This window comes from Astatotilapia calliptera, chromosome 18 (assembly GCF_900246225.1).
Source record: "Astatotilapia calliptera chromosome 18, fAstCal1.2, whole genome shotgun sequence".
NCBI lineage: Eukaryota > Metazoa > Chordata > Actinopteri > Cichliformes > Cichlidae > Astatotilapia > Astatotilapia calliptera.
The window spans coordinates 33,026,332-33,049,973 of record NC_039319.1 but is presented as its reverse complement, the minus strand read 5'-3'; the positions used below and the strand labels follow the sequence as shown (position 1 = coordinate 33,049,973).

At 40.4% G+C, this 23,642-nt stretch overlaps 1 protein-coding gene and 1 long non-coding RNA gene across 2 annotated transcripts; one reads left to right on the top strand and one right to left on the bottom strand.

Annotated features, from left to right (window-relative positions):
* Window positions 1-5,762: 5,762 nt before the first annotated feature.
* LOC113011092 (uncharacterized) lies at window positions 5,763-7,381 on the bottom strand. Its single transcript, XR_003270453.1, has 3 exons — window positions 6,867-7,381; window positions 6,635-6,698; window positions 5,763-6,236 (listed from the first exon to the last, which is right to left on the bottom strand). It is a non-coding gene; the product is annotated as an uncharacterized LOC113011092 (long non-coding RNA).
* A 3,875-nt stretch (window positions 7,382-11,256) lies between these two features.
* Window positions 11,257-13,242, top strand: LOC113011091 (trichohyalin-like). The gene has a single exon (XM_026150477.1). The coding sequence runs from the start codon at window positions 11,694-11,696 to the stop codon at window positions 13,086-13,088; it is 1,395 nt and encodes a 464-aa protein (XP_026006262.1). The 5' UTR covers window positions 11,257-11,693; the 3' UTR covers window positions 13,089-13,242.
* The last annotated feature ends 10,400 nt before the right edge of the window (window positions 13,243-23,642 follow it).

Here is a 23,642-nt window from a genome sequence, read left to right as displayed (position 1 = left end):
TTATCATCACGGGGCTTTGCATCAAACCCCGGTCATACGCCTGGGCGGTCGCCGCTGACAATGTAGGAGGGCCAGGAGAGGAAGATGTCAACTCCACGGAGCATCAAGTGGCTACCTTTCTACGGTCCAAAGGTGTGGAAGTGGATTATAACAACATTGAGGCTTGCCACCCTCTACCCCGAAAAAATGACAGTGACAAACCAGCCATCATTGTGAGATTTGCAAACAGAAAACAGCACTGTTAAAACAAGGAAAGAAACTGAAAGGATCCGATGTCTTCATGAACGAACATCTGATAAAAAGAAATGCGGACATTGCCAGGAAAGCACGTTACTTGAGGAAACAGGGAAAAATTCAAAATACATGGACCACCAACTGCAAAGTATTCATTAAACTCAATGGAACACCGGAACAAGCCAAAGTGTTGGTCATCAGAAATATGGAGGAGCTGGACAAATACTGAGGTCAACTTACTCTGGAGGTATGAATACACATGTGACGTGACACACAACACAACACATGGCACAGTCCAAAAGAACTTCATCTGCATCCGGCAACAATATCAACATAACTCATTGGAATTCTCTTTGTGATAATCTGGAACTGAGAACATTTCGATACACAGACCATAATGTTCTAGACTTAGAAAAGTATAGACCCGGAAAATAATTTCTTCTACAACATTAGCAGTAACTGCTGCTACTTCACCGATGAACAGTTTAAGCACACCATCAACACAAAAAATAAATTATCAATAATCCATTTTAATAGCAGAAGTCTGTATGCCAACTTCAACAATATAAAGGAATATCTCAATGAGTTGACAAATCCATTTGGAATTATTGCCATTTCTGAAACATGGATCAAATCGGAGAAAGGAATGGACTTTGGACAGGAGGGATATGAAGTGAATTTTGTAAATAGAAGGAACAAGAGTGGAGGGGGAGTAGCTGTGTATGTGGATAAAAACCTAAACTACAAGGTGGTAGAAAGTATGACAACTGTAATTGATAATTTACTAGAATGTATAACAATTGAAATTTATAAGGAAAAAGAGAAAAATGTAATAATTAGCTGTATATATAGAACACCTGGCTCTAGTATTCAAGTATTTAATGACTTCATAGAGGAAATATTTTCTAAAACAAATCAAAAAGTTATGTTTATCTGTGGTGATTTTAATATTGACCTGTTGAATCCGAAAAAGCATAAAATGACAGACGAATTCCTAAACACTATGTACAGTTTGAGTTTACATCCTAAAATAACCAGGCCTAGCAGAATTACACCACATTGTGCCACCTTACTTGACAATATTTTCACTAACAATATGGAAAACAACATTGTGAGCGGAATATTAATTAATGACATCAGTGATCACCTACCAGTTTTTGCAGTTTATGACACTAATTATAAGAAAAATCAGCATGAAGAACAACTGAGATACAGACGTGTAAGGACAGAAGAAACTATGAATGCATTTAAGAACGATCTATTAAATCAGGACTGGGACAATGTGTACAAAGAAGCTGATATTGATATTGCATATGGCATATTTTTAAGAATATTCATGGAGTTGTACGATAAAAACTGTCCAACAATAAAATACAACAGAAAGCACAAATATTCAGATAGACCATGGCTCACTAAGGGTTTACAAAATGCATGTAAAAAGAAAAATACACTCTATAGGGAATTCCTGAAACAAAGAACAAAAGATGCTGAAAATAAATATAAAAAATACAAAAATAAGTTGACCAAGATTAATATTGAACAACAATAAACATAATATGAAGGGAATATGGGATGTTTTAAACAGTATCATTAAAAATAATTCTGGACAACAAAGTTATCCTAAATACTTTATCGACAATGGCAATATTATGGAAAACACTGCTGATAAGGTCAACAGCTTTAATCATTATTTTGTAAATATTGGACCAAAACTGGCAGAACAAATTCCTGAGTCACTGCCATCAGTAGACTGTAGTTAAAACCTGATTGATAGGAAGCCTAACTCAATGTTCCTCACATCAGTGGAGGAAAAAGAAATAATTGACATTGTACACATGTGTAAATATAAAACATCTACTGATTGTAATGATATTGACATGAAAATCGTCAAGAAGGTCATTGAAGGAATTGTAGGACCTCTAATATATATTTGCAACTTATCATTTCAGACGGGAAAAGTGCCAAACAAAATGAAAATAGCTAAAGTTGTGCCGCTGTATAAAACCGGGGACAGACGCCACTTCACAAATTACAGGCCTGTTTCTTTACTACCACAATTCTCCAAAATCCTAGAAAACCTGTTTAATAAACGATTAGACAAATTCTTAGATAAATATAAATTACTCTCTGACAGTCAATATGGATTCAGATCAAAAAGATCAACATCTCTGGCATTAATCGAATCAATTGACGAGATTACAAATGCTATAGATCAGAAACAGTATGCAGCTGGAGTATTTCTGGATCTCAAGAAAGCATTCGACACAATCAATCATAACATATTAATTAATAAACTGGAACGGTACGGGATCGGGGGGGGGGGGGGGGGGGGGGGGGGGGTTGTACTGCAATGGGTGAAAAATTATTTAAGTGACAGGAAACAATTTGTGAAGCTGGGTGTCCATTCCTCATCATGCTTGGACATTGCTTGTGGTGTTCCACAAGGCTCTGTACTGGGTCCAAATTTATTTATTATTTATATAAATGATATTTGTAAGGCATCTGATATATTAAAATTAGTATTATTTGCAGATGACACAAATATTTTTTGTTCTGGGGGGAATCTAAAAGAGCTGCTGGATAATTAAAAAATGGTTTAACAGGAACAAACTATCGCTAAATCTAAGCAAAACTAAAATTATCTTATTTGGGAATTCCCTTAGAAATGCACAAGTGCAGATTCGTTTAGATGGTGTGGAAATTGAAAGAGTACTTGAACATAAGTTTCTTGGTGTGATTATAGATGATAAATTAAACTGGAAGTTAGGGCTGGGCGATATATCGAGTTTTTTAAAAATATCGATATATTTTCATACAAGATATAAGATGTGACAATATCGTTTATATCGATATATAGTCTATGTTACGTTATAATTATACTTGTGGAGCCGCAGGTTTGCCTCTCTTTCGTCCACTTTTGTCTCTACGCAACCTTACTTGGCCTCACCTCTCCTTCACTGAACACAACTCCCCCTCCACCATAGCTTCACCTGCAGGCAATGACAAGATGAAAGCGGAAAATCTCCGTTAGCGAGTTACCGTGCGTGGGGCTGGACGGCGTCAACGTGTTAGCGAGCTAACCGCGCTAACGACATGCAGCCCAGAGGGGCTGCACGGCTGCACCACTTGATGGATTGTTGGAGGATTACGGCTACCGGGGAGGAGCCTCGCGGAGTGATACGTACTGTGTGTGTATAAGGACCACAAATGGCACCTGTTCAGAGACGTGGTGCAGCTGTAAAATCTGTCTCTTTGTTATTATGCTCAGCGTCTATTAGTTTACATTTTGACTGCACAATTGTGAGCTTTTTGTTATGCACAAAAACAACATTGTTTTCTTTTATTTATGGACCATGATTATTTAATAAATGCTGATAATTTATTTTTGAGTAATTTCTTCATGTACATCTACGCTGTATGTAAATAAAAGTGCCCGTGTGACATCTGGGACACAGTGTGACTAGGAACACTCTTTTTGTTCTTAACTTATGGCTTTAAAAAAAAAAAAAAAAAAAAAATCGAGATATATATCTTATATCGCCATCCAGCTAAAAAATATCGAGATATGAATTTTGGGTCATATCGCCCAGCCCTACGAAGTCTCATATAAATCATATACATAACAAAATTTCAAGAAGTGTCTCAATCTTGAGATAAGTAAAACACATTCTGGACCACAAATCACTCCACATTCTCTATTGTTCCCTGATTGGACCGTATTTGAATTACTGTGCAGAGGTTTGGAACAATACTTACAAATGTTCGCTATCATCAATCTTTATATTAAAAAAAAAAAGGGCCATAAGGATAATCCATAAAACTGGTTACAGAGATCATACAAATCCACTATTCTTAAAATCAAAAAATCTAACATTCACAGATCTGGTTCATTTTCTCACTGCACAAATTATATATAAAGCAATAAATAACCTGCTTCCTGACAATATTCTAAAAATGTTTTCTAAAAGGGAACGGGGATACAATTTCAGGGGGGAATTAAATTTAAAACATCCTCGTATCCATACAACATTAAAAAGTTTTGCATCTCTGTGTGTGGAGTGAAGCTGTGGAACAGACTAAGTAAAGATATGAAGCAATGTCAGAGCATGGCGCAGTTTAAAAAGCGGATTAAGGATATGGTTTTTACAGGGTACAGGGAAAAGGTAGAGATTTGATAGGGTGTTCTTGTCTAATATTTTCATGTGTGTGCGGGTGCACGGGTATGTTGGTATGGGTGGGTGTGTGTGTTTGTTTGTTTGTTTGTTTGTGTGTGTGTGTGTGTGTGTGTGTGTGTGTGTGTGTGTGTGTGTGTGTGTGTGTATATATATATATGTTGTGTATCCTTGAGGTGTTAGAAAATGTGTATATGTGTATACGTATGTATGTAAATATATATATATATATATATATATAAAAAAACATTACACATAACATATAATGTAATTGCAAGGAGGTATTTCTCTAGTCTATTGATACTAGATAGTGGAAAAGGGGTGGGATTAAACAAGCTTATGCTTCTTCCTGCTCCTTTTTGAACATGAACGTTATTTGGAGTTGTGGTTGCTCGTTTTCCTTTTGTTTTGCTTTGTTCATTTGTCTCTTTTAATTGTATTTTGTTGTACTTTTCCAACATGTTCAAAATAAATATTCAATCAATCAATCAAACGTTGCCTAGCAACCGGGCTGCCTAGCAACCGGGCTGCCTAGCAACCGGGCTGCCTAGCAACCGGGCTGCCTAGCAACCGGGCTGCTTAGCAACCGGGCTAGACAGTTGGAAACGTTTCATACAGCTTTGTTTGACAGAAATGAAGGACAAAATCTTTTGTTCATTTGTTTGTTTGTTTCTACATGAGCTTTAATTTGATAAGTATCTGAGGCTGACTGTGAAATCATGATTATTGGGCTTCACTTCTGAATGTTAACTAGAAAAGAGTAATAATTAGGCAGAACCCCTTCAAACTCACTTAAAAGTATGTGAAGAGAAGATTCCCCCTGGTGGAAAAAACAAAAAACAAACAAAAAAAACAACAACAATTAGGGAACAGTAAAATCCAATCTCTACAGCCTTAAACAACAAATAATAGTAATAAAATAATATCTAAACCACAGAGAAGAGTATACACTAGAGCAGGAGTGTCGAACTCCAGACCTTGAGGGCCGGTGTCCTGCAAGTTTTAAATATCACCCTGGGTCAACACACCTGAAACAAATGATTAGTTCATTACCACAGTGTAAAATCTAATTAGTTCCCAGAACTCAAAAGAATTGAGGAAACTCGTTGCCTCAAAAAACTAAGTAAAGCTTACTTAAGATGACTGTTAGGACAACTTATACAGTGCAAGTCTACAGTATTAAGAATAACTTGATATTTCTGTCTGTACAATACTAATTGTTTACCTACTGACAAACATTTCAAGTTCAACTAAATGAAAAAACAATTTGTGGTAACCTGAATATGATTAAAAATGATTAACAACACTTTTTGTAATGATGTTAAAATCAGCCCAACTTTTATTTTCAAACACAAAGTATAACAGCCAACATACTGGACACTGTTCTGCTGAACAACAAACAATTATATTGCCATCACTGTTATACTCTTACGATGAAACAAAGTCTCAGATGTAATTATTCTGAAAATAAGTTTAGGCCTACCACAACTTTGTTTTGTACTTACATTACTTATATAATCAAAATGAAATACTTGTTGTTCTGTCACAAGTGCAGTCTCTAATTTAAACAACACATTCTTTTTGCATTCCAACACATGAGCTGGAATGTTGTAATATTTTAAGGATGGCTTGTTTCCAGTCCAGGCATTACTGCCTGATTGACTATCATGGATCGAGGTGATCCAAATATAGGTGCAGAAGAAAGTCTTTAACTTCCCTTAAGTACAGTGCCAGTGGATGTGGGTTGGAGATGCAATGAGCTTGAACCTGCAGGCGACCATCTTCACTCACCACACCATCTGTGACGAAGCACTCATCTCTCCTGGTGTCCTGCAAGCAAACAATCATATTTTTTTGGACATGAACTTAATTGCTTTCTTAAAACATTTTTTTCTGCATTTGGTATAAAACAGACTCCAATTTGGACAATCTCAGGCTCCTTCCCCACTGGAGAGGTGACATTCAATGTCCCAATTGTCAGTCTGGATAGCCGTGACCACCACCCAACATACAATAATGTCATGAAAGCATCATTTTAAAAAGGGCTATGAAAACATGGCCAATAACTTTCATTCTAATGATGTGCAAAATGATTTGGGCACAAAACAAATTTTGCTGTTAGAAAATTTGCAGACTTCACTATATTCAGTGTAGACCCTCTAAACTAAGTTTGGGGGATGTGATCTTTCAAGAAATGCAGACCAAACTGTTGTTGTTTGTTTACTTACACAGCATGTCTTGTAGAATTAACTGGAGTCACCAGCAACAGCCTAGTGCAGTCATATCTCAAGTCTAATAACAGAAGACAGGAAAAGATCAGTGAAGAAACAACTTCCCCAAACCAAAGCACAAATAAAACAATAAGTAAAACAGGCTGATCTAAAGTATGATTAAAGTTCAGCATGATTGATATAAATGTCACTGACAGTTGCTAATATATTGGAAAACCAAAATACTTACCACTGAGTTGATGTCTTTCTGTCCAACAACAGGAGTGCTGGTCCCGAGCCTCAAAGACAGTAAGAAGCAAGCAGAGGGAGAAAAAACAGAACTTTTTTTCAGAAACCAAATTGATCCTTAATGGCTGTGCAATAATTGTAACATAGAGTCTACTTATGTTGTTAAATAAAGGCTAGATTTGACATTAATAGATGTCACAGATGGTCAAAAGCTGCCACAAAGCATGAAAAAAATTTTCACACGTGAAGTCAAAACTTTCTGGGAAGTTGAGTATATTGGATGTTTAATGGTAGAAACAGACTTTTTAGACTTCTAGAGACTGACTGATGTTAGTTTAAATCAAATCTGAATCCGATGTGCTTATCTTTCTAGTTGTGGTCTGCACAGATGTCAGGTTTTTAAAACGCCAGACCCGACGACAGCGCCTAAGGTGGTGCTGGACCGAGGGAACCGCCAGCTCTCCCTCAGAGATGGAGAGGAGGGGGGGTTGATACCTGTTGTGATATTTTGATACCATGGTAGCATTTACAGGATATTGTTTTATAGTGATATTATACAGGAAAACTGTTACTCAATAAGGCCCATTTACTAGTTGTTTTTCTCTTTCTCTGTGACCCAAGAATTGATGTGTAAGACTCACAGGCTGGTACCCCAAGGTCGAAAATACCACAGAGACGAGACCACTCCCTTACTCCCATCCTCCCTTCCTTATCCTTTAGAAAAGAGCTTGTTAAAGGCCAGGTGGTTTGTTTCAGAATTCACTAATGAAAGAACTCTGTATTCTATGTCTAGGAGTGTATTTTGCTGGGATGATCATAAATTGTAGCTGAACTGATAAACTACACAAAGGATACTTCTTTGCTCAGAAGGCAGGAAGACGTTTCCTTATTTGGTCTGTACCGGTTTGAACTGAGAACCTGCTGACACACGAACCTTTTTTCCCTCTATATAAACTGTTGTATACTGAATAAACCTTTGAGTTGATTTTGGAAGAGCAACCTGAAGCAGTTTCTGTATCATTTTGTTCTCCTAACTGCTCCTGACATCGTAACTAACCCAGCTGAACGGCATACCTGAGCGTTACTTTGAATAATTAGGAATCTTATAAGGAAAGGACAAAACTCTGCTTATCGGTGCTCACGCCTTGGAGGAAACCCGATCCACGGAGAAACCCGGGACGGAGATTTCTTTCAATACCCCAGCAATGCCTCGAAGGGCGAGAGTCCAGTTGCTGATGACGTGCTTGCGTTGTGGGCATACTCCACCCAGGCCAACTGCTCGCTCCAGGTCGCTTGGTTCGATGATGCGACGCAACGCAACATGGCCTCCAGCTCTTGATTGGCCCTTTCGGTCTGACCATTAGTTTGGGGGTGGAACCCGGAGGACAAACTGACCTGAGCTCCCAATTCTGCACAGAACTCCTTCCAAACCCGTGAGGTGAACTGAGGGCGACGGTCGGAAACGATGTCCTGGGGTATGCCGTGGAGCCGAAACACATGCTGCGTCAGTAACTGGGCCGTCTCCAAGGCAGAAGGGAGCTTGGGCAGAGCAATGAAGTGGGCGGCCTTGGAAAAACGGTCAATAATGGTTAGAATGGAGGTGTTACTTGAAGAGGGAGGCAAGCCGGTGACGAAGTCCAGGGCGATGTGCGACCACGGGCGTTTTGGAGTGGGTAACGGTCGCAGGAGGCCAGAAGCAGGTGAGTTGGAGGTTTTGTTCCGTGCACACACCAGGCATGCCGCAACATAGTTCTGGACATCGAGAACAAGAGAGGGCCACCAAAACAAACGTCGTAGAAAGGAGACAGTGCGATTTTTACCTGGGTGGCACGAAAACTTGGCAGTATGTGCCCAGTGAATGACCTGACTATGCGCTGTGGCCGGAACATAAAGTTTCCCTTTCGGGCCCGTGCCAGGGTCGGGCTCCTGTCGCTGGGCGTCCCTGACCACCTTTTCAATCTCCCATGTCAGTGCACCCACGATGCAGGTGGGGGGCAGGATGGGTTTTTCCTTCTCGTCCTCATTGGTCACGGGTGCGAACTGGCGCGACAACGCGTCTGGCTGGTGTGTTCACACCGAACGCGATGGACGCGAATAAAACGCCCCAAACGCCCCTAATTTGACGCGTGTACATTCGCGTCTCAACGCGTGTCCAAGAAAAATCCATCGCGCGTCAACCGGAAATGTGGGAGGAATGTGGGAGGGAGTTGTGCCAGACCGGTATCTTTGCAAGATGGCAGCTATCGAGCTAGCGCTTGAAGAGAGAGTCTCCCTTCTCTATGTACTGTGGAGAGCAGAGCAGCAGCGTAAAAGACGTCCTCGCCGTACCTGGGTCCATCAGGTCCTCCAGAGGCATGAGCAGTTTGGTGAGTTTCACCACTTGCTCCAGGAGCTAGGAAACACTACAACAAGTACAACATATTCTTCAGTTTTAATATGTGACCATACTGTGCAGACTGCTGATGAGTTACACGGTTACATTTCATTAATCATTGTTAAACTAAAGTGGTAAGCAATTACTTTATCCTTTCACTTAAAATTTCCAGGAAAAACACTACCTTGGCTACTTTTGTGCTTACATTTGATCTATGCTGGGTCACTACTTTTGCACTATAATGCTGCTGCTGACACCTTGGTTCACACTGACAACTAGAAAAAAGCTGATAGGAAAAGAAGGATGGAAAATGCCTGGAATTTAGTTACACTTGCAAATACTGCTTCCTCCAAACTGCAAGCATCAATAAAATGTTACAGTATTGTTTTCTAGATCTGTGCATATATCCTTATTGGTAGTTTTCTCGAAATAGAAGCTCTTCATTTAAAAAAAACCAAACTCTGATAACATTGCTGAAGCTAGCGCCCACCCCTACTGCACGTACTGCAAATATAAAACTGATATATACTTACATCATGAAGCAGTTGATGTCTGGTTTCCGACAAATACAGTAAAGAGGTGCGTTCTCCCCCTCCTTACCAGTGTTCTCAGGCACTGGTACATGGTCAGTGTCAGACACTTCACTGTCCTACAACATACCACATAGGACCACATTAGAAATGACATGAATGTAGACATGCTAATTATACCTGGCTAAATGGATGCAGTAACAAAATGTTACTTAACTACTCTAGTTATTAGTTTCCAGATGTGTGCAGTTGCTCCAGTCTTACTGACAATATACTGTTTCAAACACCAGTGCCAACATTTTATTTTTTAAATCTTAGTATGATTCTGCACCAAGACTTGTGGCCTGTTGCTCGGTAACTTATTGTCTGACTACATTAACTACAGTTCATAAACATCATTCATTTTCTCCTACTTATTTTATTCAGGTTGTATTCCAGCTGTCATAGGGCAAAAGTACACCCTGGACAGGTCGCCAGTCTGTTGGAGGGTTATTAGAGAGACTCAGACAACCACTCACACCAACAGCAACTAACCTAACCCCGCGCATGTCTTTGGAGTTCAACACCAGTCTGGCCGAATCACAGATAAGCAGGGTGTCTGTGCTGCAGAGCACAGCTGTGTCAGAGACTCTCGACATCAATGTAGCGTTAAGGATGCGGAGCGATGGGTGCACTAACACAATGTAAATATTAAAGTTCTCGCCATTGTCAATATGCTGTTGCGCCCTTGTTCGTATTATTGCAACCATATCTCTAGTCTAGCTTACCCTAAAAGTTTGGAGAGAATTGGTCTGTTAATAAACGCGATCGATTGTTTGGGACTGCTCTAGCCATCACGTCGCATAAACAACTCTACTTCCGGTGGGAAAACTAATTAAGGGTAAAGTCGCACTAATAACACCTACCACTCACGTTCATAAGCATACACTATGATCACTTCCGCGCAGTAACGTTGTAATAAATATAATCCCCGGTAAAGTCAATTAGCGAACACTACTGGCACGTAATGCCAATGGCGACCATTTCACAAACTGTAGAAAATGCTCAAAATGTTGTCGGCACCAAAAGTGAAGGGCTGACAGTTGTGTTTATATACGAACCGTAAGCGCTAATGTTGGTTAGCATCAGCTAAAGCGAGGAAGTTTGACACTTGCAGAGGCAGTGAACGCAGAGAGAGCTTAAAAACGCATTGTGGGGTTTTTTTTGTTTTTTGTTTAGTCTTTGCTTCGTTGCGTTGATTTGGGATTTGATTTTTTTTTTTTTTTGCATTAAGACGTTGCACACAAAATTACAGATATAACGGTGACTTAGCTGCTCGTTGGATAAACCCATGGACCTTAGAAAAGATCAACACTACTCGGATGTAAGCACCCGTGTATAACACAATAGGCAAAATTACGCTTGCTAACCTTTCCACATCACAGGCTTCACATTAAATAAACATTTTTTCAAATACTCACCATGATCTGAGACCGTTTAAATATTTTGTTGCTCTGAAAATATGGCAGTATGAAGCTAAACCTTTAGCTTGACGGCTAAAGCAATGCTAAGATTTACACGGAAACGATCAGCGGACATCGTCAAAGTACTATTGGTCTACATTCTTCTTCTATGGTAGCAGCCTGGGCAGAGTAACAGCCAACTTTAAACTGCGCCATCTGTTGGCACATATTACAGTAGAAAACATTATTGCGACAACACGTTTTTTGGGGAAAATAACAGAGATTGAAACTTTATTGATAATTTGTCCAAGTTGAAAAATGCCCTCCTCCAAAAATATCACGTGACAACCTCATTGCCTTACAGAATTATGACGTCACACACGTAGAATCTTACCACCATTCTTTCCTTTGATCCGTTGACCCTTAAAACCTATAAATAGGGGTGAAGAGCAACGACTTTTAGTCCGTTTCTCGCAGCCTTGATGTGTGCAGCATTGAACCGTTCGCCAGAAAAGCCTTTTGAAATATTTGGATCCTTTGCAGTTGTAACTGTATCCAGACCCAACATGTCTCAAACAAATCCAAAGGGACAAGAAGTTGACCCATACGCTCTTCCCTGGGATGAGCCACTAGACTCTTCCCTTTCCTCTCTTCCTTGGTGTGACCAAGTGGAACTAGAGGAAAAGCGTTTGGAAGAAATGGAGGATGAAGCGCTCAGAAACACAGAGAAGATTAAGTTCTTGATGGAGGAAAATGAGCGAAAGAGCGCTGAACTAAAAAAGTTGTCATACCAGCTTCAAGAAAAGGAAGCTATAATTGAGGAGAAACAACAAGATCTCCATGACATGGACAAAAAGAACCAGGAGCTCCAAGGAAAGCTTGATGAAGCCCTGCAACAAAATAAAAAACTTGTCCAAGAGAAGAAACAAGATGGCATGAAGAAGAGAGGGCTGCACAGCAATCTCCAAGAAATGGAGCTAATGTACAGTGTAGACAAAAAAAGGCTTGATCGCACACTGCAAGAAAATGAAAAGCTTCTCAAAGAGAAAAGGCAAAAGGAGTTAAAAGAGAAAGAAATGCATTCCAAGCTTCAGAGCATCAAGCAACACATTGAAAGCTTGCAAGGAAAGCTTGATCAAGCTCTGCGACAAAATAGAAAACTCCTCCAAGAGAAGATGCAAGACAGCACGAAGAAGAGAGGCCTGCACTCCAAGCTCCGAGACATGGAGCTAATGTACAGTGTAGACAAAAAAAGGCTTGATCGCACAGAGCAAGCAAATGAGAAGCTTCTCCAAGAGAAAAGGGAACAAGAAATCAAACAAAAAGAAATGGATTCCAATCTTCAGAGCATCAAGCAACAAAATGAAAGCTTGCAAGGAAAGCTTGATGAAGCTCTGCGACAGAATAAAGAAATCCTTCAAGAGAAAGAGCAGCTGGACAGAAAGCAGGGAGACATGGAGTGCCAACTCCAGCTCATGGAGGTAAACGACAGGATGCTGCAGGTAAAGTTCGAAGAGACACTGCACAAATATCAAGACCTGCTTCAAGAGAGAGAACAGCTGGTCAGTAAGCAGAGAGAAGAAAAACTTCTTCTCCAGGAGTTTGAGAAACAGGAGGCAACATCTAAAGTGCTGAAAGAAAGGTTGGAAGAAAAACAAGCTGAAATAGAAGAAGTGGAGAAAAAATGCAACAAGCTGCAGAAGCAAAACACCGAAACAATCGAGGAGCTGAAAATCCTCATCCTCGAGAAAAAGGTGCTCGTGGAAGAGCAGCTGAAGAAAAAGAAAAAACGCTTCTGCTTCTTCTGGAGGAAGAACACTCCTTCTTTCAGTACTGCCAATGTCACCTCTTCTTCCCCCACCTCTGCTCCAGCTTAATTCCCCCCCCCCCCTCCCCTTAACTACTAACACCTCCCCCATCTCCCTCCCCTCTTTTCACAATCACCCCCCAACCAGTCCCGACAGTTGACTGCCCCCTCTAGAGCCTGGTTCTGTCATAGGTTTCTTCCTTTAAAGGGAGTTTTTCCTATCCACTGTCGCCTAGTGCTTGCTCAGAGGGGATTGTTGGGGTTTTCCTCTCCTCTCTCCCTTTACTTTCCATCCCACCCCCCCCCACCTTTTCTTTTTTCTTAATAATTGAACAATAAAAACAATTGGCCGCTAATTAAATGTGTCAAATCAATGTCTTTATTCAAGAATACAAGAAATGGGTAATAGCTGCATGTGTGTTTGTGTGTGTGCATAATATGCATACTTTACATGTTGGATCCAAATCCCACAAGGAATTAAATAAAACAAGAAGACAAACAAAAACAAATAGTTCTCTCCCTTCCCAGGTCAGGAATCAGGATGAGGAAGAAATGAGGTCAGATCAGTGCAGGTTTTTGCACTACTGACATAAAGTTTCTGCTGATTAAAAAAAGTATGTCGATATTTCTGAAATACATTTGCAAACAAATAACTTTGACAACTTGTGTTTTTTCATAAAAGAAAAAAGAAAAATCAGAGAGCAGAGCTGGTAAAACAGCTTAGCTCCGCAGGTTACAGGAGATCAGATGCCAAATACTTTTCATGACAGTCTTCGTTACTGCATAAATCTCCCCTTTTATCATTGATCAGTAAATCACTGCATATACATTCATCTAACCATTATAATTTCATGAGTAAAGACTCTCAGATGACTGAATGGCGGTTTTAGTAAATGTTGAACTTTATTGTGATTTCTATTTTTAGAATCAATAGCACACATTTTGATTTCGTTTTGCAAGCTGCTGATTTCACACAGATCCACTGCCCAAACGTGCCTTTGAGTTTTTCATCATTTAACAAGAATAGGCTCAGGCAATCATTGTGGAATTAGGCTTTGGGAAGGTCTGGGGACAGGTATGATGGTGGTGGTTTTAAAGCACTGTGGCACAACAGCTTGACTCAGGGAGATGTTAAAGATGCCCGCTAGGACATCAGTCAGCTGGTCAGCACGGGCTCCGAGCACGCGTCCAGGTATATTGTCTGGTCCAGCAGCTTTGTGTGGGTTGACTTTAGTGAGTGTCCTTCTCACACTGGCCGTGGACAGGGACAGCACTTGGTTGTCTGGCAAGGGGGTGGCCCTCTATAGTCCGTCTTGCGTCCCATTTAAGCAAGTGCGTGTTCACACTGCCCCTGGATGTCCTGGCCTCTGAGGTTAAGGTGTACGGCTCCTGGTTGTCAACTGACCAATTTATCATGGCAAAGCCTGTGGTGGACAAAAGATAAGAGGCTGATTATAAAAATGATCCATGCACGCCTTATGACCTACAGCATGTACAGTTAACACAGCTAAATGGCTGTGAAATTGTAAAATTACTTTTGAAATAAAGCTATTCAAAGTCAATTAACTGTGACTATAATAATAGCAATGTTAGCCAGCAAACAAAACGTTAGCACTAATTAAAATAAGCTGCTAGGTGATGTTACTGTTTCAAGTTCTCTCATTGTTTGACATGTAGGGCAGATATTTTGGTGACACTGAGATCAGCCAGACACTAAACAGCAGTGTAATATCAACGCTAGATTAGATGTTTTCTAATCCGATAAAATGACATTATTCCTGTTTATAGAAGATGTTTGTCGTCTGTTTGTTTGACTGACAGGAACAGGAAATAGTGGTTGGAAATTACTGTTGGTGTTACATGAGGGTAAAGAAGGGCTTTAAGCACCTGGGTAAAAACTGGACCCTAGACACCAACTACAGGCGCTCAATCCCACCTGCAGAGCGCCTGTCCGTCTGCCTGAGGTTAGTAAAACTATTTAATATGGTAGTCCTTTATTGATATTGTTATGATATTTTGATACCACGGTTAGCATTTACAGGAAAACTTACTCAATAAGGCCCATCTACTAGTTGTTTTTCTCTTTCTCTGTGACCCAAGAATTAATGTGTAGGACTCACAAGCTGGTACCCGAAGGTCGAAAACACCACAGAGATGAGACCACTTCCTTACTCCCATCCTCCCTTTTTCTTTATCTCCTGGAAAAGGCTCGTTAAAGGCTAGGTGGTTTGTTTCAGAATTCACTGATGAAAGAACTCTGTATTCTATGTCTAGGAGTGTATTTTGCTGGGATGATCATAAATTATAGCTGAACTGATAAACTACACAAGGGATACTTTGCTCAGAAGGCAGGAAGACGTTTCTTTATTTAGTCTGTACCGGTTTGAACTGGGAAAGCTGACACACGAACCTTTTTTTCTCTATATAAACTGCTGTGTATCAAATAAACCTTTGAGTTGATTTGGGAAGGCAACCTGAAGCAGTCTGTGTTTCCTTGTTCTCCCAAGCTGCTCCCGGCGCTGTAACTAACCCAGCTGAATGGCATACCTGAGTGTTACTTTAAATAATTAGGAATCTTAGAAGGAAAGGACAGAACTCTGCTTATCGCTCACGCCACGGAGGAAACCCGGGACGGCAATTTCCTTCAGATATCTGTGCTAATATGCTAATCCATCCAGTTATACACTGCTAACATGGATGTGCTATGCTAACAGTGAATGCTGTCGGTGTTTACTGAAAGCAAACTGTGGTACAGAGACGACTCTTTATAATATTTCTAGTGATACTCAGAAGCTCTCATCAAGTCCCGATTTAATTCGATTTATGCTGTTCTCAGTGTTTGCATGATAGCATGGCTGTGGTGTCACATCAATGTATGCGCTCGGTGTTTGCTGATATCAAACTGTAGCATTAGGGCCACTGAGTTAACCTTTGTAGTGATACTCACTCCTTTTTATTTAGACCTGGTTTAATTCTGGGATAGTTGAATATTTGTATATAATCCCTGCAGCTGTCAGACTCTATAACAGGGGTCACAGCCTTTATTAAAACAGAGTTAGATAAAACTGTGAACAGTTTGGTTCATCTTTAGTTACATGGTTCTATCTTGATAAGCTGTCTTATCACAGATTAATTTTTCAAAAATATTAATGATTTAAGCAAGGAAAGGGCTACATGTCAACATACATGTCAACATTTCTATTAATGTCTCACTTCATTCCTACCTGATTGACATGTTTAGGAATTATGAGTGATTGGCTCACTGTAGTTGTGAAAGTTGCTACCAATCAAATTATGATATGTTAAAGTTAAAACAAAACACAACTGTTTTAGATATTATCTAATATACATTTTCTAATTATCCTTATAATTACAAAAGGTTTTATGTAAGATTCATGTTTTGTGATTTAAATCTGACATCACAAAAGTGTTTTGGAATTTGAATAATGTATTTTGTAACTGCAGTACACATAATACTGATTTTGAACAATTTTGTCCAGGTTCCTTGTCACCGGGGACTCCTTCACGACCAAGCGTTCAGTTTCATAGTCGGTGTGTCCACGGTGAGCCAGATCACCCCCCAGGCAGCGACGTCCATCTGGGACTGTCTAGTGGACGACTTCATGGCTGTGCCTTCACCTGGAGACTGGCGCTCCATCACAGAGGGATTCCAGGAGCGCTGGAACTTTCCTCTGTGCTGTGCAGCTCTGGATGGGAAGCACGTCCAGACAAAGGCACCCCATATATCATATAGGAGACACACACATTGATATACACTAAATATTTATTTCATTTCTTTTTTGTGGTGCCCAAATTGATGCACCTGCTTGATTTTGTTTAAACAATTATTGCACACTTTCTGTAAATCCAGTAAACTTCTTTTCACTTCTCAAATATCACTGTGTGTGTCTCCTGTATGATATTTAACTGACATTTTTTATTGTAACAACCAACGATTTATACAGGAAAATAATGTCTATTAACAAGGTTGCCCAAACTTCTGCATCCCACTGTATCAGTATATTTTGTCATTAGTATAATATGAAATAAATTCTACATGTGTCAAGTCGTGTGCCAACATTTGCTGTGTAGTAGAACTGAGACATTAGTCATTATAAACATTTATTTGAAATAATATTAAAAGTCTCAAACAGAAAAACATTAAACATAAATATATAAAATATAAGAATTTACAGAGAGACAGGAATAAAAAGGACCAGCTGCTCTCCAGAGCAGGAACAAGGCTGAGGAGGAAATGCTCCATTGGAGACTGGTGTGGCCTCTTCAGGGACTCCACGATGGCCAGCTCCACCGCCGATGGACCGTCCTGGGACCCGTCCCTCATCTGCCTCGGAGCCGTCCTCCTCTGTGGGCCTGTAAAACAGCACAAAACACAAAGAAATGAGAAGGCTGCTACTAGATTTTAGTTTCAACATTGAAAAAAACAAAACAAACAATAACAGGATATAATCAGATTGGTTGTAGATATTTAGTAAAGGTGATCACAAGGGAATCCCACCGACTAAAAAGGTATCAGTGCTTGCTGTACATACCTGTGGGTGCAGCAGCAGGAGCTCAGGGACTGGGGATGCTCTGCTGCAGAATCAGTTGGTTCTATCAATACAGTATTAAATGTTAACAGGTTGGATATAATAATCGTAGAGTAGACAGTGGTCCCTCATTTATTGCAGGGGTTCTCAGAATAACTAGCCCCTGGTCACAGTTCTCACAATTGATTCTCAAAGTGCAAACCTTTGTAGATTGCAAAACGTAAAAGTATTATTATGCCGCAGTTTGTCTTCATCTGCCCGCCACTTTCGTGCGCCTTTTTCCCCTCACGGTGCAGGTGTCTATTTCCGAATGAGGGTCGTAGTTATGGGTGTTTTTGTGCTGTTTTTTCTATTGGACGCGATGGTTATCAAAACCAAACGTGATAAATTTGGCAAGCGCAGGAGACACGGCACGGAGCAGATTTGTCAATCAGGCTGCAGAATGCAATGCTGTACTGTGCAATAAAAAATCAGCGAAAAAGCAAAGCAGTGACGGATGAACAGCGGGACCACTGTGTGCTGTTTATTAATAAACAATAAAATATATTCCTAAATGACAACATGCATAAAAGCAGAACGGTATTTGTACGTCAGTGGGAAAATAGCGGTGGCTTGCTAGCTTTTGTGCGGCTTCCCCGGGTCAGTGAAAACTTTCAAAAGAGAAATGAATGAACTTACCAGGTTGCCCGATCTCTTCACATATCTTCCTCCAAGCTCGGTCCTTTTTATTCCTGTCTCGGTACTGAAAGCAGCTGGTGTTGTACGGCTCCGGGTTGTTTGCTACCGCATTGATTAGCCTTCCCCTCCATTGAAGTATGAAAGGCTTTGGCTGGATCTGCCCCTTTGACCTAGGTAACAGCCACGTCACCAGGCTCCTGATTGGTTGTCACGGCGCGATTTGACGCTGGAGTTCAGATTTTTCCAACTCGAGCGGTAGACGCGAAACGCGCGTATGCACAAAATGCAACACAAAAACTCACGCGCGTGGTTTTATTCGCAAGTCAAACGCGCCAGACGCGCTACACTGCCGCGCGTTTCACGCGTTTTGGCGTTTTCGCGACGCAAATCTGCTTCCGAATTTTCGCGGGACCCGCAATTGCGCGTCATCGCGCCTTTCCATTGACTTTACATGTAAACCTGACGCTCTATTCGCGTCCATCGCGTTCAGTGTGAACACACCGTTAGTGTTCCTAGAACCGGGCCTGTAAGTAATGGAGAAGTGAAAACGAGTAAAACAGTAAAAGTAAAACACAAAACAGCAAACAGCATAACAGTAAAAGAAGAACTGACTGCGTTACAGTTAGTGCGGGAGCAGCAGCTTTGCTCATGCGCGGTTCATTTGCAGTTTGGACGCATAGGTGTGAACATCTCCTGCAGCTGGGGGAGGACTATCCTCCGCCCGTGAGCGCTTTAGCACGGGTGAGGTGCCCACAGCCGCACCGCTGCTTGTTGAGAGTAAGAGCAACACGCCCTTTCACGTCAAAAAGTCGTCATAAATAAGTCTCCAATAACACCAGAAAAAGTCGCCAGATTTGTCGCTAGTCACTTTTTAGAAAAAAAAGTCGCTAAGGGGTCTGAAAACTCGCTAAATATAGCGACAAAGTCGCTAAGTTGGCAACACTGCGCACGCCAAGGGGCTGCGAGACATTTTTACAGCCGTATTTAGCACATGACTATGAAAGGCGGAAGAGGAAGTAGTTTCTTTGAATGTAGACAATCCGAATGTTATAGTTTCTTTCCACTGTGTTCCTGTTAATGATAAACTACAAATTTACTCTAAATTACTAAAATATTGATATTTTAATGTGAGAATCGATTCTAGAACATAAATGATCGATCCACACATCACTACAAAATAACCAGCTTCACTCATTCCATTTCAAACAGGACAGTGGCAACAACAGTAGGCTATGGCCAATGTTAAGTTTTAGATTTTAAATAGGCTGTATACATTTCAGTGGGAGCAATAGGACAGTCAAATGTCGCTGATTTTACTACAGAGTGGGACGGATTGTAGGGTAGCTAACATTGTCGCAAAACACGTTTTCAACACTGCAGGTTACCTGGGTGTAATGTTTTTCAGCTAAAAAGAAACATGGTCTGACTCCTACCTAACTATATAAAGAGTAACTGAAGGTTAAATGCAGTTAACATGTCCTGTTTTAAGCCAGGCACTCACACCTCCGCTCCGCTGTGTCTCAGCCACCATTGCTCCGGCAGCAACGGCACTAGAGCCAGAGCAGGGGAGAAGCGAGCTGGAACAAACCATTTTGGGAGAGAGGGAGGGGGGTGGTATCTATACTTTTGTTGTTAAAATGTTACGTCTCAACCAAGTACTGTATGCTTTTTATATTTTTAGTAGTGTGTCACACAAACAGCAAATATTATCAAAAAAAGTAAGAAATCTTTGGGGGTGCTTTGATTCATTTTGGCACCCCCAAAAATGGGCTAAAATCGCCCCTGCTACCAACTATACTTATGTGTTTCCTCAGTGGCTTTAGATGGTCAGATTCTGTGTTTTTACATACATAGGCTGTGTCCCAATTAAGAGACTGCACGCTTGAAGTACGCGCACTACACGTACTACGTACGGTGCGTACTATAAGTACGAGAAGTGCGGAAGTGAGAGGCTTGTGATATGGGACGGTATACGCTTCGTCGCGCTGTTCAGGTTGCCTAGCAACCATGATACTAACCGCGAGACACATGACATACAGCTTTGTTTGACAGAAATGAAGGAGAAAAATGTTTTGTTGGTCATTCATTTTTGTCATGACATCACTTTAGTTGAGTATCTGAGGCTGAGACCACGGGACTGTAAAACATGACTGTTGGGCTTCATTCCTGTGCTGAACAGTCATATAAGATTAGTTAGTAAATAACAATTAGTTAATGTTGTTCATGAGACTACATTGCCACAGTGAGTTGACTTTAAATATAATATGGCCAATATTATAGTATTGTCAGATTATTAGAGAGAGAGAGAGAGAGAGAGAGAGAACTTTGGAATTTGTATGTGCTTCGCAGTTATTTATTCACTTCACATAAAATGTAATAAATAAACTAAAATACAAAAACCAACTATTTACATTTCAACTTTTAACTATTTAAATTTTCAGCTTTCTCCTTTTAAACAAATTTAAAGTGAAACAACACAAAACACTGCAATGCAGAGTGAAGCGGGGAAAAAAAAGTGTGTGTGTGTGAGTGAGTAAAAGAAAAAAAAAAAACCAAAAAAAAAAAAACCACGGCTCCCAATAAGGAGTCGGCTCGCGTTGTGCACTTCAAAGAGCCAGCTGATGGGTCTGTCTAGCACAGCCCCTCAGACCATTCTATTACAACAGCAAAAGCAAGACACAAGTCACCAGAGCTCTTTGTGTTACTCGTGCACGAGGGAGAAAACAGTGACAGCGCCGTTCCTTCGCTTGACCCGAGTTGCTCTCGTCTGCTCCCTCATAATACTGGTCTTTATTGAGTTTACATGAATATGCATAAGTTCATTAACATATGACGTCTTACATAGATATACATGTAACCAAAGAGTACCGTCTGTGTGTGTGTGTGTGTGTGTGTGTGTGTGTGTGTGTGTGTGTTTCAAGATGTGACCCCATAAACGACTTCTGCCTGGAAGTCCAGCAGTTGATCTAAACAAAAGGAACTTATACTAAAACAGACATAGATGTGTTTATCCTACCATAAAACAATAAAATAAGGTACGACCTCTCTCATGACCCCAGGATCTGTGTGTGCATGCCAGTACACTCTGGAAGGCACACAGAGTCTTTACAGACTGCTAAGGATCAAACCTCTATCATTATGCGATTATAAAACTAAGCATATGAGTAAATATTTCTAAGCATAAATGACAATCATTAATATAAACCTGACACCGGCTCTAAGAGCCATTTCGTTCATGACCGACACATCACTAAGGGAAATGAACAAGAAGCTCAAAAACTAAAGGCATGAAAATAATTTACCAGAACAGCTGTAAATAATCCCCCAAACTAAAAATTCTAATAATAAACAAAGGCTCAGAAGCCTGGAACCATGACAGCAAAACTTAATAAAGGATTGTTTAACTTGGCTTGGTTACACAGATATGTGATTACCTGAAGAATAGTTTAAAAAGAACACACGCAAACACACACATATGGAATAAGTGCAATAGTTGACTCACCAACCCACAGAAGGAGAAGGAGGAACAGATGAGCCATTGCTGTCATTCAGCTTGCAGTGAATGCTGTGCTGGGACCTTTTTAAACCTCTTCTCACTGTGCTGGTGGCCATGGAGCCACCAATCACAGAGAATAATTTTATCAACAAACCCCCATTGGCTGGAACGGTCTTCATGCAAATATACAATCTTTTTTTTTTTTTTATTAAGAAAAATGTTTTGCTTCTCATTAATTTCTTTTTCTTCCATGTACTGACAAAGGGAAAGACCCTACAGTATAAGCAGAAGTTATTTTTTTAATACAATTTGACCACAGCTGGACTGGCCATCAGGTGTACAGGGTGCACTGAAAAAGAGAACGTGTTGGATTTACTTAATTCAGTACTGTACATTGGTTGCACACAATTTTTTTGCTTTGGGTGAAACGTAAACAACTGTGTTATATCGAAACAACTTATTCATATTCATAAACCTGTGCATTTTGGGTTTATAAAACGTGATTGAAACATGTTTAGATGAAGCAAGTTAAGCTCTTGGAATATTTCAATCATTCACAATTTTGTCATTTTATTCCAACACTAATTCAGTAACTTTTACCCAATTCTACTTGGTCACTTAAACACTGCATGTTGTCTTCATATTACATAATATTCAGCAAAGTCTAGATTTTGGTTAACATACAAAATTCAATGGATTTACAGGTTGCTGGAGGGCTGGGGCATAACGCAGAAGTTATAGGGTACACCCTGGTTAGGGTGCCAGTCTATCACATAAGCTGTGTCCCAAAACGTCGGCTGCATCCTCCGGAGGCCGCATTTGAAGGCCGATTGCGTCACAGCCAGTAGTGATGGGTCGGTCGCGAACGAAATGGCTCTTAGAGCCAGGTCTTTGACGTGAACCTACCTCTCTCTCTTGCACTTTTTTTCCGCTTCACTCCGCACGCGAGCCTTGTGCTTTACGCCAGGGCTCTAGAGTGCGACCAAATTTTTCAGTGGTGCGCCTAAAAAAAAATATATTTTTTCGGGTAACAAAAAAAAAAAAAAAAAACCAATCTCTGCAACTCTCCGTGTGGTCAACAACAGACACACATTATGCCCCTATCGTGGACTAAACCAATCAGAGATAGTCAGGGGCGGGACCTCTCTGATTGGCCGTGGTCCAGTTGAAAGTGCAGGTGGAAGAGAGAGAGGTGAGTAGCTTGAATAAAGCGATATCAATTCATTAACGGATTCCACACAAAGACGTAAACACAGAGCGGACCCGACGCATCAGAATCAGCTTAGTCTTTCTCGGCTTTCTCACCCCACGGCCTGAACACGGACATGCTGTCGGAGCTTAGCGATTCTGATGCTTCGGGTCCACTCTGTGTTTACATCTTGTTTGCGCTAGAATAAAATACAAACAAACACTGAAACTAATGAAAAATTACACATGATATATGAACTGTGGAAACTAACTGAACAATAAAACTCAGAATAAACAAATGAAAACATTATATGAAAGGTATAAACTGATTTGCATCTTATTGATTTGCAGGCTCACTTAGCTCCAGGACTTGACGACTGGCCCAACCCGTACAGTCTTTGTCTCTTAATACCGAATGTTGAAAACTGATACTCATGGACACCTTATTTCAGTCTCTTTACTTTGCATAACAGACCCAAAGCATTACATTAACATGATGTTGTCTAGTGGACCAGCACGTCCATTACATGTTTTGCCGTTATTGCTGTTTGCCGACTTATTCATCTTAGAGCAGTTTGTGTGTGTTTAATAACTCCACAACATTAATAGATGATTCCTTTGCTCTAAACTGAAGATTTGTTTATTTTGGGTTTTGCACATTTTGTTTCTGAATAATTGTTTGATTTGTAAATTCTTATTTCTGTGTTATGTA